Genomic DNA, 16346 nt, shown 5'->3' with positions numbered 1-16346 from the left:
CATAACCGTGAGGTAACCAAGAATGGCAGAAGAGAAAGAAAGAGAGGGCCTATGACCTGAGCATAGGGACACTTATGCCTTCTCCTGGCATGTGTTTCTACCACCATCCCAGCTGCCCCTTGGCATTTGGACCTCCAGGTCACACAGGCTGACTGGGGTCCATTTTGTGATGTGTCATGGGATAAGGAAAGGCAGGAACAATCCATGACTCATCTCCCACCTTTGACACCAACATGGTTTGGGCTCCCAGAGGAGAGCTTCTGGGCTTATTTGGCACATTTCAAAGAACCGAGGTCAAAACCTTGGTGGTATAGCTTCTTCAGTCACTTTGCTTCCTGGGCTCCACACAGAGTCCACAATTTCTGGCTGCATCCAGAAATTTCCCTCACAGGGAAAGGATGACAAGGACTGTGCTTGACCTGTTTAGCCTGCAGGAAATGACAGAATGGGCAAACCTCAGGATAGAGAAAATCCACAACCTATCCTCCTCTAACAGCCCTCTTCTCAGAGCAGCCTTCCACTGGGCCAGCTGGGGTTTTCCTACCCAGTGGGGGGTGATCTGGTAAGAAAGAGAGGGATGGGTGGTACTTGGCGCCAGCACCAGGAGCCCAATTCTTCTCTCCACAGGTAATGATTCCTAGTTTGGATGACATTCAACAAGCCATCAATCGGATGATCCAGCTCACCTTGGAGGTCAGCAGAGGAGTGGCTCACTGGGGACAACAGCAGACCCGTTACATCAAGCCTGGCATCACCAGTCCCAGCCGTACTGCGGCTGATGTGACCCCTGCAAACGCAGTGAAACTGGCGAAGAAGGAAGAGAGTAAGAACGTTAAAACAAATCTCAGATGAATAGAATCTTAGAATTGTAAGAACTAGTCAATGGTCTTTATGACTCTTCTGGGTATGACAGCATGTAGATTTTTAAAATTTTAATTCCAGTGTAACTAATATATGGTGTTATATTAGCTTCAGGTGTATAAGATAGTGATTCAACACTTCCATATGTTACTCAGTGCTCATCAAGATAAGTAGACACTTGATCCCTTTCACCTGTTTCCCCCAGTCCCCCGCCCTCACCTCCCCTCTGGTCATGATCTGTTTGCTCTCTGTAGTTAAGAATCTGCTTTTTGGTTTGTCTTTTTTTAACTTTGTTCATTTGTTTTGTTTCTTAAATTCCACACGTGAGTGAAATTATCTGGTATTTGTCTTTCTCTGACTGGCTTATTTCTCTGACTTAGCATTGTACTCCCTAGCATTATACTCCAACCATGTTGTTGCAAAGGGCAATGTTCCATTCTTTTTTATGGCTGATTAAAGTCATTTCTACATGTTTATTTGTTTAACTTTGCATTAAAAATTTAAAAATTATTGTTTTCTCTACTCTATCATAAATATAACACACAGACATTTTCTTTTTTTTAAATTTTTTTATTTTTTTATAAACATATAATGTATTATTAGTCCCAGGGGTACAGGTTCCCACAGACATTTTCATCCAGAGTTTGGACATAGGTGAGCAAGGATTTCTATCACTGCTCTACTATCATAATCTTAGATTCAAAGAGAAATTATAACAAGGCTTAGTACTAATTCTACTTTCAGCATTGTATTTGGTCCAATAAACTTAGTTTGTCAGAACATGATACCTAACAGTTCTGAGTCATGTGTTCCTTGTACATAAAATACATATAAGCTATTCCCTTAAGTAATTATGAATGTGATACAGCACTGACCCAGTTTCATGGATGTTTTTGGACAGTTTTGTGTAGAAAGCCAAATTATTGAGAAGTAAAAATTGCATATATTTAGGATATAAATGTGATATTTTGATATATGTATATGATTACCACAAAGTAATTAACATGTCCATCACCTCCCACAGTTACCATTTTTTGGTGTATGCATATGGTAAAATAATTTTAAATCTACTCTCTTAGCAAATTTTAAGTATACAATACATTGGTAGTATCTGTAGTCACCATGTTGTACATTAAATCTCTGGACCTTACTCATCTTATAACTGAAAGTTTGTACCCTTTGATCAATATCGCCTCTTTCCTCCACCCCTCAGCCTCTGGTAACCATTGTGTTACTCTGTGTTACTATGGGTTTGGCTTTTTTTTTTTTTTTTACAATGGAATATTATTCAACTTTAAAAGAATGAAACCCTGCCTCTGGTGACAACAAGGAGAACCTGAAGGGTGTTATATTGAATGAAATAAGCCAGACACAGACAAATATCATGTAATTTCATTTATACATGAACCTGAAAGAAAAGTCAAACACTTTTTTCTAAAACTACATCCTCTCCTTTGGTAACCAGTAAAATGTAAATTAAAAACAGTAAGATACCATGTAAATTACATGAACAGGTGGCCCAGGCTCCATATACCCTTTCTACGTTGCACCAACACTGCTCTGATTCTATCTGTGGTCTCATGGTGTATTCCCTACAACCAGCTAATGGAGGATAAAAAATCTCAGGCCCAGTATATGTTGGGTTGGTTTGATATATTGGTGTGAGTTGAAAATGGACTACTGCACTATAGACTATAAGGAGTGGCCCTTAAGGACAGCAAGAAGGATACTTTCCCCCTAGTAGGCAGAGCTTCAAGCAGTATATCCTTTTGAAGGAGACGTGAATGATCTGAAGCAAAGATATACATGACTCTTGGATAATGATGAGTGGCTAGACTGGTTGTTCAAGACCTAGAAGGAGCAACATTGAAAATCAGAGGCAAGGAGGTCTGGGGAAAAAGCATGCGAGTGGGTCTATGTATACACATAAAATAGCTGGCAAAGGAAATATTAGTGCCATCATTTTTTTCAGAAATGTTAAATAATTTGTCCAGGGGCGCCTGGGTGGCTCAGTCAGTTAAACCTCTGCCTTTGGCTCAGGTCAAGATCTCAGGGTCCTGGGATTGAGCCCCGTGTCAAGCTTGGTGCTCAGTGGGGACTCTGCTTAAGTGTTCTCTCCTTCTCCCTCTGCCCCTCACCTCTTTATCTGTCTCTCTCTCAAATAAATAAATATTTTAAAAAATTTTTAAAATGATAACGGAAAAAGATTGATCCACTGCCCTAGCCATATTCCTGCTATGGACTCCATTACATGGCTTATAAACACAGCCCTGCCAGATGCTCTGATTAAGATGAGACCTATATTTTCCAGATCATAAGTGATAGGACTAACCTATGATCCTAACCCATGGCTTCTCCACAAAGGGCTTTTGTAAATTTGGAGGAAAGCTGAAGCCAGACTGGACACAGATGTTTAGCTTCTTTTTTTCTGAGAACCTTCTAATATGGGTGATTAATGTTCTTTACTTTACAACTAAGTTTGTGCTTAGTGTTCATTTAAAAAAAATTAAACAATATATTATTTATAGATAAGCATGTTGGTTTATCCTCAGTGAAAATTCAGGATCCTGCTTACCTCTGAGAGTAAGGGATGAATATATGATTGAAGAGGACCTAAAGGGGACTACTGATATATTACCACCATTCTTCCCTTAACCTGGGTACTGAGTACATTGAAATTATTTTCCTTCTAATTTAGTATGTTTTATATATGTCATATTCTTTTTTAAAAAATATTTTGTTTATTTATTTGACAGACAGAGATCACAACTAGGCAGAGAGGCAGGCAGAGAGAGAGGGGGAAGCAGGCTCCCCGCTGAGCAGAGAACCCGATACAGGGCTCAATCCCAGGACCCTGGGATCATGACCTGAGCCGAAGGCAGAGGCTTAGCCCACTGAGCCACCCAGGGGCCCCTTATATGTCATATTCTTATTTAACTACTGTTTTATATGTGCTGCTGTATATATGATATATTTCAGTCACCCATACACATTCTTTTAGCACACTAGGAATATGAAGGATTTTTTGCTAATGGTATCTGTGGAAAAATTTAGTAGCATTTATTTCCCATTAAATTGAAGAATAAAACAAAGAAGACTGCTATCATCACCTCTATTCAATATTTTATTGGAGAAATCAGGCAATAAAAAATGAGATAATTGCAAAGGAAAACTAAGGTTGTCCTTACTTTAAAGATCATGCATAGGAAATCCCATGAATCTAGAGATGTCTATGAGAGCTAATAAGTTCAATAATGTTATTGTATAAAAGGCCAACATACAAAAGTATTTCTATAATGGTCAATAATTCAATTAGAATGTAATAGAATTATATGTCAGTTATATCTCAATAAAGCTGGGAAAAATATAATAGAAAAATGGGTTTTTCAATAGCCACAAAACCATAAGGTAGTTAATAAATAAATGTAAAAAATATTTGCATAGCATTTTTGGAGAAAATAATTATTATCGAATGGTATAATGAAAAATAGGAATAAATCCACAACATGAAGAACTTCATTTGTTAGTTAATTTACAAACTCAATATAACTCGATACAATTCCAATGAAATCACAACAGAATTTTTTATACAATTTGTTAAATTAATTTTCATTTTTTTCTGTAAAATTATATGGAAGGGTAAAGAGCCCAAAATATCTCAAAATATTGAAGGAAAACAAGGTAAGGGGTCCTATCCTGACACATAGGAAGGAGTGTTATTACGACAGACTAATTAAAACAATCTAGTCTGTCTATTAAGACGGACTAATTAAAACAACAAAATAAATGCTTCTAAATTTTGAGTGGTCCAAGAATAGATAGACCAGTGGATCAGGACACAGGTACAGCAATACCTTGTATGAAAATTAGATATATGACACAGGTAGACTTACTAATCAAAGGAGAAAGAATGTGCTATTTATTTATTTATTTATTTAAGATATACTTTTATTTATTTATTCATTTGAGAGAGAGCACAAGCAGGAGGAGAGGCAGAGGGAGAGGGAGAAACAGACTTCTTGATGAGCAGGGAACCGGACTCAGGGCTTGATCCCAGGATATTGGGATCATGACCTTAGCTGTAAGAAGACACTTAACTAACTGAGCCACCCAAGCACCCCTTAAATTAGATTTTAAAAGCATCTTAAATTTCTAACCCATTATTCTATATTTTATAGCACTGTTAAATAAATATATATATTCTACAACACTCTTTTGAGTCAAATATAACAAATATATTTATGACATTAGAGTAGGGAAAAATTCTTAAGACACATGAAAGTCAAACCATAGAAGAATATATGTTTAAGTTTGACTTCTTTTTTTTTTTCCCAAGCTTTTATTTATTATTTGACAGAGAGAGACACAGCGAGAGAGGAAACATAAGCAGGGAGAGTGGGAGAGGGAGAAGCAAGCTTCCCGCTGAGCAGGGAGCCTGATGTGGGGCTGGATCCCAGGACCCTGGGATCAGGACCTGAACTGAAGGCAGATGCTTAATGACTGAGCCATCCAGGCACCCCTAAGTTTGACTTCCTTATATTTAAAAACATTCTTTAAAGGATCTTTAAATTTGAATGACCGTGCTGAGATCCTTAATAAAATATCAGCAAATTGAATCCAGAAACACATAAAAAGGAGCATCTATTATGACCAAAAGAGAATTATCCCAGAAGGCTGGTTTGACATGACAAAATACACCCTGATAACAGAATAAAGGACAAAATCACATGATCACCTCAGTAGACACAGAAAGGATTTGGTAAAATCCAGCTCTCTTTCATGATAAACATATTCAACAATCTGGGGACAGAATTAAACTTCTTCAACCTGATAAAGGACAACTATGAAAAACCTACAGTCAACATCCTACTTAATGGTGAAAGAATAAATTATTTTCCCATTAAGATCAGAAACAAGTTAAGAATGCCAGCTTTCACCACATCGATACATTATACTGGACATTTGATCTAGTGGCTTTAAAGATTTTTATTTATTTATTTGACAGAGAGACAGTAAGAGAGAGCATGAGAGGGGAGAAAGTCAAAGGGAGAAGGAGTCTCCTAGTGGAGCTGGGAGCCTGACTGGGGACTCAATCCCAGGACTCCAGGACCATGACCTGAACCGAAGGCAGTTGCTTAACCAACTGAGCCACCAGGCGCCCCTGATGTAGTGGCTTTAATAAGAAATTAAAGATATACAGACTGGAAAGGAAGAGACAAAACTGGCTTTATTAACAGATAACATTATCATGTAATGTTGATGCAAGAACATCCTCAGGAATACATACACATGCAAAACTATTAGAACTAATAAATGAGTTCAACAAGTATGCAGGATATAAAGTTGATATAAAAGCCCGATTATATTTCTAAATACTAGGAATGAACAATCTGAAAATGAAATTTAAAAAAACAATTTCATTAAAATAATGTCACAAAGAATAAGTTTAACAGAAATGTTAAGTCCTCTACACTGGAAACTACAAAACATTGCTGAAAGGTACACCATGTTCATGGATTGGAAGACTCAGTACTGCTAAAATGGCAATTCTCCCAAATTAATCTATAGATTTAGTGGAAACTCCATCAAAATCCTAGAAAGTGGTTTTGCAGAAATTGAGTTGATCCTAAAACTTGAATAAGGAATAGGAAAATCCAAAGAAACTATAATAGCCAATATAATTTCGAAAAAAGATAGTAAAGCTAGAGTACTTGTATGAGTTGATTTCAAAACATAAAGTTACAGTAATCAAAACAGTACAGTGTTGGCCTAAGGAGAGACATTTAGATCAGTGGGACAGATAGGCAACCCAGATATAAACTTTAGAGTCAACTGACTTTCTGAAAGGATACCAAGTCAAAAAAATGGGGTAATGGACTGCCTCTTCAACACACGGTGCTGGAGCAATTAGACATACATATGCAAAAAAAAAAAAATGGAGCTGGTATCTTACCTCACAATATTCAAAGAAATTAACTCAAAGTCAACTATAACAAACTGAAGCTTTTAGAGGAGAGAGTTAGTCTGGTGATGGGTATTAAGAAGAGCACGTATTGCATGGTGCACTGGGTGTTATTAGACAATAAATCATGGAACACTACATCAAACACTAATCATGTACTGTATGGTGACTAACACAGCATAATAAAAATTTTTTTTAAAGAAAAGAAGAACTGAAACTATAAAAATTTAAGAAGAAATCATATAAGAAGTTAGTGATTTGGGTTTAGATAAAAATTTCTCAGATATGACAGTAAAAATGTGATCCATAACAAAGAAAATAGACCAATTGGACTTCAACCAATTTAAAAACTTTTGCTCTTCAAAAGACACCATTTAAAAAATTAAAAGGGGAAGCCACACATTTGGAGAAAATATTTGCAATTCATACATCTGATATAAAGTACTTGTATTCAGGGGCACCTGGGTGGCTCAGTGGGTTAAAGCCTCTGCCTTCGGCTCAGGTCGTGATCCCGGGGTCCTGGGATCGAGCCCCGCATCGGGTTCTCTGCTCGGCAGGGAACCTGCTTCCTCCTCTCTCTCTGCCTGCCTCTCTGCCTACTTGTGATCTCTGTCTGTCAAATGAATAAATAAAAAATCTTTAAAAAAAATAAATAAAGTACTTGTATTCAGAATATATATAAAGAACTCAAACTGAGTAGTAAGAAGACCATCACCTTCCCCAAATGGGCAAAAGGTGAGTTCAACAAAGAGGATACATGAATGTCTAAAAAACACATGAAAAGATACTCAGCATCAATAGTTATTAGGGAAATGCAGGTTAAAACTATGATGATATACCACTGCACACCTACTGGAATAGATAAAAATTTTTAAAAATCTACAATAATAACTGTTGACAAAGAACTTGGAACTCTGATGCATTACTGAAGGGAATGTATAGAAAGGTACAGCCACTTTGGAACTGGTTTGCTGCTTCCTTAAAAAGCTGAACATAACTTTGCCATTTGGCTCAGGAATTCCACCCCCAGGAATTTACCCAAGAGAAATGAAATCATTGGTCCATGTGAAGGTATGAATGTTCACCGCCGCATTATTCCTAATAGCTTCAAATTGCTAGCAAACCAGATGTCCAAAAGCCAGCCAATGGACAAACAAAATGAGGTAGAGCTACACCGTGGAATGCTTCTGTGCAGTAAAAGGGATAGAACTGCCAGTACTTGCAACATTAGTTACTTAGCTAATTAAGCCAATACCTTGTAGTTTCTTTTGCTTTGATTTTGATTAAAATTAAGACAAAAGAGCAATTGAGTGACCTGGTCTTAGGAAAAGACTGTGGCAAATTCAACAGGAATCCTCTTTTAAGAGATGCTTCTCGGCTTCAGCTAATTGTTGCCATGCAGGAACATGGGTCCTGGGCTACCAGATTAAAGCTTTTCATTTTTATTTTTATTTCTTTTTTAAAAATTATGTGAGAGAGAGAAAAAAAGAGAGGAGCGATAGAGACAGAATCTTAAGCAGACTTCATGCCCAGCATGGAGCCCAGGGTAGGGCTTGACTTGGGGCTTGATCTCACAACCCTGAGATCATGACCTGAGCTGAAATCAAGAGTTGGACACGCAACAAATTGATCCAACAAGATGCCCTAGATCAAATGTTTTTATTTAAAAAAATTTAAAAGTTTTTACTAATTAACTGGAGAGAGAGAAAGCACAATAATAAGCAGGGGGAGTAGCAGGCTCCCCACTGAGCAGGAAGCCTGACGTGGGGCTCAATCCCAGGACCCTGGGATCATGACCTGAGCCAAAGGCAGATGCTTAACTGACTGAGCCACCCAGGCATCCCAGATTAAACCTTTTTAAAAGAGAAGTTAGAGATCTGGCATTTTGCATGAAAGATCATGCTTTTTAATTGTTCACAACTGTTTTGAAAAAGCAAGGCACTGTTTGGTCCAAACATATCTGTATAGTCTGTTGGATGGGGAATACTTGAGAATTTTGAGCAAAGCAGTGACATGATCAGATTTTGCCAAGAGATGTTTATAGTCATGGTTACTAGTGATTGCATGATCTAGATATACCAGATGTTGAGCTAAGATGAACATATGTTGTCTCATTTAATCCTCACAAGTATTTCCATGAAGATTAAAAAGCTGGCCTAAAGTTATTTAGATAATAAATACGGTGCCTCTCTTTAAACCACCATGCTTTTCTGTGGGGCAGCAATGTCAGCGCTTTTGATCTTTCCTTGGAGGACTTATTTGGGGGGGGGGTTCATCAGTGTCTTTCTCTGAAAAGAGTTTCCCCACATTAAAGAAATCTAGACCTCAGAATCTGACACAGTGGTTTAATAAGAGTAAGTGAAGGCACAAGAGAATAGTTCTAATTACTTGGAGGGAGAGTCTTTTAAAAATGACAGCTAGAAAAAAGTTTATAAATATTAACATTGATAATATTTAAAGTTGAATATAGAAGTTATCTACGTAGAAAAACATCTGACATCTGTTTTCAGGATCTTTTGAAGAAATTATTCCTGCAAGGAAGCTGAAGAATTTTTATCCCGGGGTAGCAGAGCACAAGGATATTTCCAAGTTGGTTCTCCTCCTTTCTTCCTCTGTGAATTCTCTGCGAAAGGTGGCTCATGAAGCTTTACAGGACTTTCAAAAGTATAAGACGCTTTGGACCGAGGATCGAGATGTGAAAGTGAAGGTCTGTTTCTGCTACTTGTGATACATTCTGGGTTTGGATTGTTTATATCTAACCGGTGGCAGAGGACCAGGAAAGTGTCAGTGACCATGACAGGAACTCCTGAGCAGAGGTCAGGAACCTGTGAATGCCCAGCTCCTAACATACTTGATTTTCTGCAGTTCTCCCAATGACACTCGGAGACAACTGAAAGGAATGAGGCTCAGGCAGATTTCGTTTAATTTGCGTAAACAGTTGAGTACCGATTACGTTCCAGACACATTCAGAGGCTGGGTATTTGATAGCGTGTCACACTTACATAGATACAGTGTCTTTTTGGTTAGAGACCCAAGGACACATGAATAACATTATTATTATTATTGTTATTGTTATTCATGGTAGACTATGACATTCCCTCACATAACCTCATCTTCTGGTATTACTGGCTCATCCCTCTCTTTACTGAGCTACTAGCCTCACATATGAGTGGAGAAGTATATAAGCAAACAAAATAAAACAAAACAAAAAAATGCAATGTGAGATTTATACTATCAAAAAGCTAAAGAAAACACTGTTTCCTTACTACAGGAATTTCTGGCTAACAATCCCTCTCTGACTGAAATCAGATCAGAGATTCTACACTTTGCTACTTTTGAACAGGAGATCGATGAGTTGAAGCCTGTTATTGTTGTGGGAGCCCTTGAAATGCATACAGGTATTTAAAAATGTTATATATAGTATCTGTATTTTCACATGAAATGTTGCTTTATTTAGAAAACAGTTATGAAGCTACTTTGGTACAATTTTATGAATATCAAATATTTCTGGACCACTAATATTGTTCATATATATGTTATATATGTGTATATATACAATGTGTGTCATATACATATATTATTATATATTCTTTGCATATAATATTATATCAGCGTGGCTTATACTGAGTAAAATGCAATTCCTTAATTGTCAAACAATGAAGCGACAGGTGAAACTCTTTTTCAGGTTACTATGAGGAAGGAATTGTATACATGAGATAGGAATGAAACAATTTAGGTTTCCTGAGATGTTAATCCACTTGGGATTAGAGTATCAAAGGATGATAAGACAGCCACTTAATATCTGAAATAAAAAGCCCAATCTGATTTTACTGATTACAAGAGTAAGGGAGAGTGATGCTGGTCAGGCCCAGGTGTTCCCAGGAGAGTATACTTATATGGGGTGTCTGGGCAGCATGGGGTTTCAGGACTGTGGGTGTAAATAGGTTAATACCATCTGTGGAAAGATGTTTACTCAGGTGAGATTGTTGTTGATTGGTTGGCACACAGAGGCGGGCTTATCCATATGCTCTTTTCGATTGGTTGACATTCAGAAGGGAGGGACTGATGCTGATTGGGTGGCAGAAGTATGTGACCTGAGGTCAGCCGGTCTATAGATTGGGTTTAAAACTGAGTTATGGGGGTGCCTGGGTGGCTCAGTAGGTTAAGCCACTGCCTTTGGCTCAGGTCATGATCTCAGAGTCCTGGGATTGAGCCCCGCATCGGGCGTTCTGCTCAGGAGGGAGCCTGCTTCCTCCTCTCTCTCTGCCTGCCTCTCTGCCTGCTTGTGATCTCTCTGTCAAATAAATAAATAAATAAATCTTTAAAAAAAAAATTGAGTTATGGTGGCTTTTTATTGCCATGGTTACAGTGGTACAGTCTTGTCAAAAGTTTGTGAGATTTCACTCTCAGAAGATATTTGAATGACCTATTTTACATCAACTATTCACCTTAAGTAGATTTTCAGATCTATCCTTAAGGAATAAGGGTAACTGTGGCTCTCAAATTTGACTATTAAGGTTACCCGACCTCTTAAACCCCATTCCTTCTGTTGGTGGTAATGACAGAGCTCACCACATAAACTGCTTTATATGGGACACTTAGCATACTACTTGGCAAATAGTTGATGTTCAATAAATATGAAATATTGTTATTGTTTTTTTAAAGGTTTATTTGTTTATTTGAGAGAGAGAGAGCATGGGAGGCAGGGGTGGGGGGCAGAGAGAGAGGGACAGAGAGAATCTCAAGCAGACTCTCCACTGTGCAAGGAGCCAGACGCCCGGCTTGATCCCACCACCCTGAGATCATGACCTGAGCTGAAATCAAGAGTCGGCAGCTCAACTGACTGAGTTAGCCCCTTAAATGCTGTTACTATATCTATAAAGAAGGGATTTAATTTGGGGAAGAATCACAAATACTTGAAGGGAATATTTAGTTAGAAATCAGAAGCTATGCTTCAGGGGCAATAATTCCAGTAAGTATAGACTTTTGAAAAAATAGTTTACCTGTTATTATTACTATTATTTAAATTTCCTATTTGTTTTCTCATAGTGGTTAGCACTGTGATTCCTCATACAAAAATCAAGTCCAGCACAGTGTGAGAGTTGGCTGGGGGCTCAATTTTAGAGAGAGAGAGCTCAGAAATGAAATAGGCAGCAACAGTTCTAAAGAAGGGGGGAGATGGGCTGAATGCTTGGGGACTGAAGAAAAGGAGAAGGCAGTCCCATGAGGTGCAGACCTTACAAGAGGATCTCTCAGTCGCAACCAACAAGCTGGCTGTATGTTACCTCAGCTCCCTAGTCTGACTGTTGGAAGTTGGTGGGCAGCAGTCATGTTTTAAGTGCAGCAGGGCTGGGGGGTCAAGGGATACTAAGAGAAGAAAAGAGGAATGTGTAAGGATTGATAAGATAGAGTTGACTAGTTGGAGCTGGGATCATCAAGTAGGACAGTGCAGTTAGAGATGCTCAGATTAAACAAGAAGGAAATAGTTTCAGAATGTCAGTTGTATTCCATTCTGATCATTCTTCCTCTTCCCCAGAGCCAATGAAATTGGCCTTATCAATTGAGGCTAAGGCATGGAAGATGTTACTCTGTCGCTACTTGAATGAAGAATACAAAAAGAAAATGTCAGACATGATAGCATTTATCAATGAATACTTGAAAAAGTTATCTAGACCTATTCGTGATTTAGATGATGTCAGGTTTGCAATGGAAGCCTTATCATCTATCCGTGATAATGAAATTCAAATGGACATGACTTTGGGACCAATTGAAGTAAGAAACGATCACATTTTTCTTTCTTGAAAATTTTTTTTAAAGAGACAACACTAAAAAATTGATTCTGTTAACATCCTTTCTTCATCTATTTTATGGCACAGTCTGCCAGTTTCTCCTTTCTGATTTGGTGTCTTTGGAGGGGTTTTGACAATTACCAACAGTGAGCAGTATACAAAGGAAAATATTAATTAAAATATTAATTAATATATTAATATATAATATAAATATACTAATAAAATATTAAAATATTGATAACACTGAACTGGTCTAGACAGTGTTCAGTTTTTTAGGCTAGCACCAACATTTTACAAAAATGAATGCTTGTGTTCTTCCATGTCAATCCCAACATTCTAGGCAAGTTCCCCAAATATCTTTGACTTTCTTTTTTTTTTTTAATCATTTTTTTAAATTTATTTTCAGCATAACAGTATTCATTGTTTTTGTACCACCCCCAGTGCTCCATGCAATCCCTGCCCTCTCTAATATCCACCACCTGGTTCCCCCAACCTCCCACCCCCCCACCTCTTCAAACCCTTTTGAAGAAAACCAGATTGTTTTTCAGAGTCCATAGTCTCTCATTGTTCACCTCCCCTTCCAATTTCCCCCAACTCCCTTCTCCTAACTCCCCATGTCCTCCATGCTATTTGTTATGCTCCACAAATAAGTGAAACCATTTGATAATTGACTCTCTCTGCTTGACTTATTTCACTCAGCATAATCTCTTCCAGTCCCGTCCATGTTGCTACAAAAGTTGGGTATTTATCCTTTCTGATGGAGGCATAATACTCCATAGTGTATATGGACCACATCTTCCTTATCCATTCGTCCGTTGAAGGGCATCTTGGTTCTTTCCACAGTTTGGCAACCGTGGCCATTGCTGCTATAAACATTGGGGTACAGATGGCCCTTCTTTTCACTACATCTGTATCTTTGGGGTAAATACCCAGTAGTGCAATTGCAGGGTCATAGGGAAGTTCTATTTTTAATTTCTTGAGGAATCTCCACACTGTTCTCCAAAGAGGCTGCACCAACTTGCATTCCCACCAACAGTGTAAGAGGGTTCCCCTTTCTCCACATTCCCTCCAACACATGTTGTTGCCTGTCTTGCTAATTTTGGCCATTCTAACTGGTGTAAGGTGATATCTCAATGTGGTTTTAATTTGAATCTCCCTGATGGCTAGTGATGACTTTCTTTAGAAACTGCTTTTAAGTCTCACTCATGACCAATGGCATGCTGAGGGCAGCATGGTGGGAAGAGTCCACTTAGGCTCAATAGTAGTCTGTTGGAACTAACATTAACCAGAGATGTTTTTAGGGTGGAGTACTATATTAGTTTCCTACTCTGGCTATAACAAATTACCATAAACTTAATGTCTTAAAACAAAATAAAGGTATTACTTCACAGTTCTACAGATCGTTTTAAGTCTGAAAATGGAGTTAGAATCAAGATGTCAGAAGGGCTGTATTCTTTCTGGAGGCTCTAAGAGAGAGTCCATTCCTTGCTTTTTAGCTTCTCTTCTAGCTTCTACAAGCCACCTGCATTCCTTGGCTCACAGCTCCTTCCAGCAGTGACATCACTCCTGCCCTTGCTTCAGTTTTTACATCTTCTTTGGCTTTACTCTCCTGCCTCCCTCTTTCCCTCATATGGACCTTTGTGATTACACTGGGTCTACCCAGTTTGTCCAGGATAATCTCCCCATCTCAAGTTTTTTTTTTTTTAAACATAATCATATCTGCAAAGTCCCTTTTGCTATGTAAAGTAACATATTCACAGGCTCTGGAGATTAGGATGTGGACAACATTGGAGAGGACCATTATTTTGTCAAGTTAATTAACTTGTAAGTTAATTACAAGTTAATTATGACTAATATTTAAATTCCTGGCTCAAGGTGTTAATAAAAATCAGACCCTTAATTTATTTTATTACTCTTTTTTTTTTTTTTTTAAGAGAATGAGTGCGCTTGTGTGAATGGTGGAGGAGGGACAGAGGGGTGGGGAAGGGAGAGGATCTTAAGCAAGCTCCATGCCCAGTGTGGAGCCTGATGCGGGGCTCAATCTCATGACCTTGTAATCATGACATGAGCCAAAATCAAGAGTTGAATGCTTAACCCACTGAGTCACCCAGGTGCCCCAGAAACCTTATTCTTCAGCATGAATTCTTTTAGTAAATCCAGTTGCCAGTCCATCCCTTTGACCATTCAAGTTTCTTTTCTTCAGAGTATCTCCACATCATTGTTTCATTCTGTTCTTTATATAGCCAGTGCATATTTTAATAGAGTAATGAGAAGATATTTTGCATGGTGTTGGACAAGATCAAAGAGGAGAGAGGAGAAAATGATCCTAGAGATATTTTCTAGGCTAGTATTTCTTTCTTTTCTTTTCTTTTTTTAAGTTTAAGCTCCAGCCCAGTGTGGAGCCCAGTGTGGGGCATAAACTCATGACTGTGAGATCAAGACCTGAGCTGAGACCAAGGATCAGATGCTCAACCAACTGAGCCACCCAGGTGCCCCGACTAAGATAGTATTTCAGTGTGATCTGCCTGCATCTCCATCAGAATCACCTAGGTGCTTATTAAATGTAGATTTCAGGACCCAAGATCTATTCAATATCAGGTATCAGGGAGAATCTAGAGGTGCTTTATATGTGTGTTTAATTTTGGGAGCCACTATTCTAGAATATACTCTCTTCTTCTAAGAATAGGAAGAATAGGAATGTATTTCTAGAAGGCATCTAAATCATTTGGCATTTGCTTTTCTTGTGATGTTTCTGAACTCTCTCACTTTCCAGGAAGCCTATGCTATTTTAAATAGATTTGAAGTTGAAGTTACCAAAGAAGAATCAGAAGCAGTTGATACCTTGAGGTATTCTTTCAACAAATTGCAGAGCAAAGCTGTAAGTACAAACTTAATTCTTATTTTTTATAAGTCACCATCTCTAGAAAAAAGTTTTATACATTTTAAAGCTTTAATATTATTGTTTTAATAGCTTTATTGAGGTATAATTTACATACCATAAAATTTACCATTTCAAAGTATACAGTTCAGTGATTTCTCATATATTCATGGAGTTGCACAACCACTGTAATTATCTAATTTTAGAACACTTTCATCTTCCCGAGAAAAACCCCATACCCATTAGCAGCCACTCCATCTTCTCCCTCTTTCCCTAGTTACTGGCAGCCATGAATCTACTTTTCCATCTCTATGGATCTGCCTTTTCTGGACACATAATATAGATGGACTCATACAATATGTAGCCTTTTGTGACTGGCTTCTTTCATTTAGCATAAAGTTGTAACATTTATCCATGTTGTCCTCTGTACCACTGCTTCATTCTCCTAATGGCTAATGATGTTGAACATCTTTTCATGTTCTTATTGGCCATTCATCCGTCTTGTTTGGAGAAATGTGAATTTAAATCCTTTGTTTTTTAAAAAATGGGTTGTTTTTTTATTTTTGAGTTGTATGAGTTCATTATGTATTTTGAATATTGGGATATCCCATATGAAAGAATTTGTAAATATCTTCTCTCATTCTGTGGATTGTCTTTTCAATTTTTTTCAAGTTTTTATTTGAATTCCATTTAATGGTATAATATTAGTTTCAGGTACATAATACGGTGAGCTAACTCCTCCCTACGACACCTGGTGATCATCACAACAGGTGTACTCCTTAATCCCCATCACCTATTTAACCCATCCCTCACCCACCTCTGCTCTGGTAGCCATCAGTTTGTTCTCTCTCATTAA

General features: G+C 37.9%; 1 protein-coding gene across 1 annotated transcript in view; it reads left to right on the top strand.

The window, feature by feature from the left end:
• The window catches only part of LOC111147554 (dynein axonemal heavy chain 8), a 333965-nt gene that overhangs the window by 100659 nt on the left and 216960 nt on the right, over positions 1-16346 (top strand). Inside the window, exons 25-29 of the mRNA XM_022503648.1 lie at positions 628-823; positions 9334-9530; positions 10095-10221; positions 12360-12595; positions 15386-15490. Coding sequence (XP_022359356.1) covers positions 628-823; positions 9334-9530; positions 10095-10221; positions 12360-12595; positions 15386-15490 — 861 coding nt within the window. The remainder of the gene's footprint in view (positions 1-627; positions 824-9333; positions 9531-10094; positions 10222-12359; positions 12596-15385; positions 15491-16346) is intronic.

The sequence above is a fragment of the Enhydra lutris genome, unplaced genomic scaffold (genome assembly GCF_002288905.1).
Source record: "Enhydra lutris kenyoni isolate GAN:26980312 unplaced genomic scaffold, ASM228890v2 scaffoldscaffold17, whole genome shotgun sequence".
NCBI classification, from domain to species: Eukaryota; Metazoa; Chordata; class Mammalia; order Carnivora; family Mustelidae; genus Enhydra; species Enhydra lutris.
Note: the sequence above shows the minus strand (reverse complement) of the source record. Positions and strands in the feature narration are given on the sequence as shown.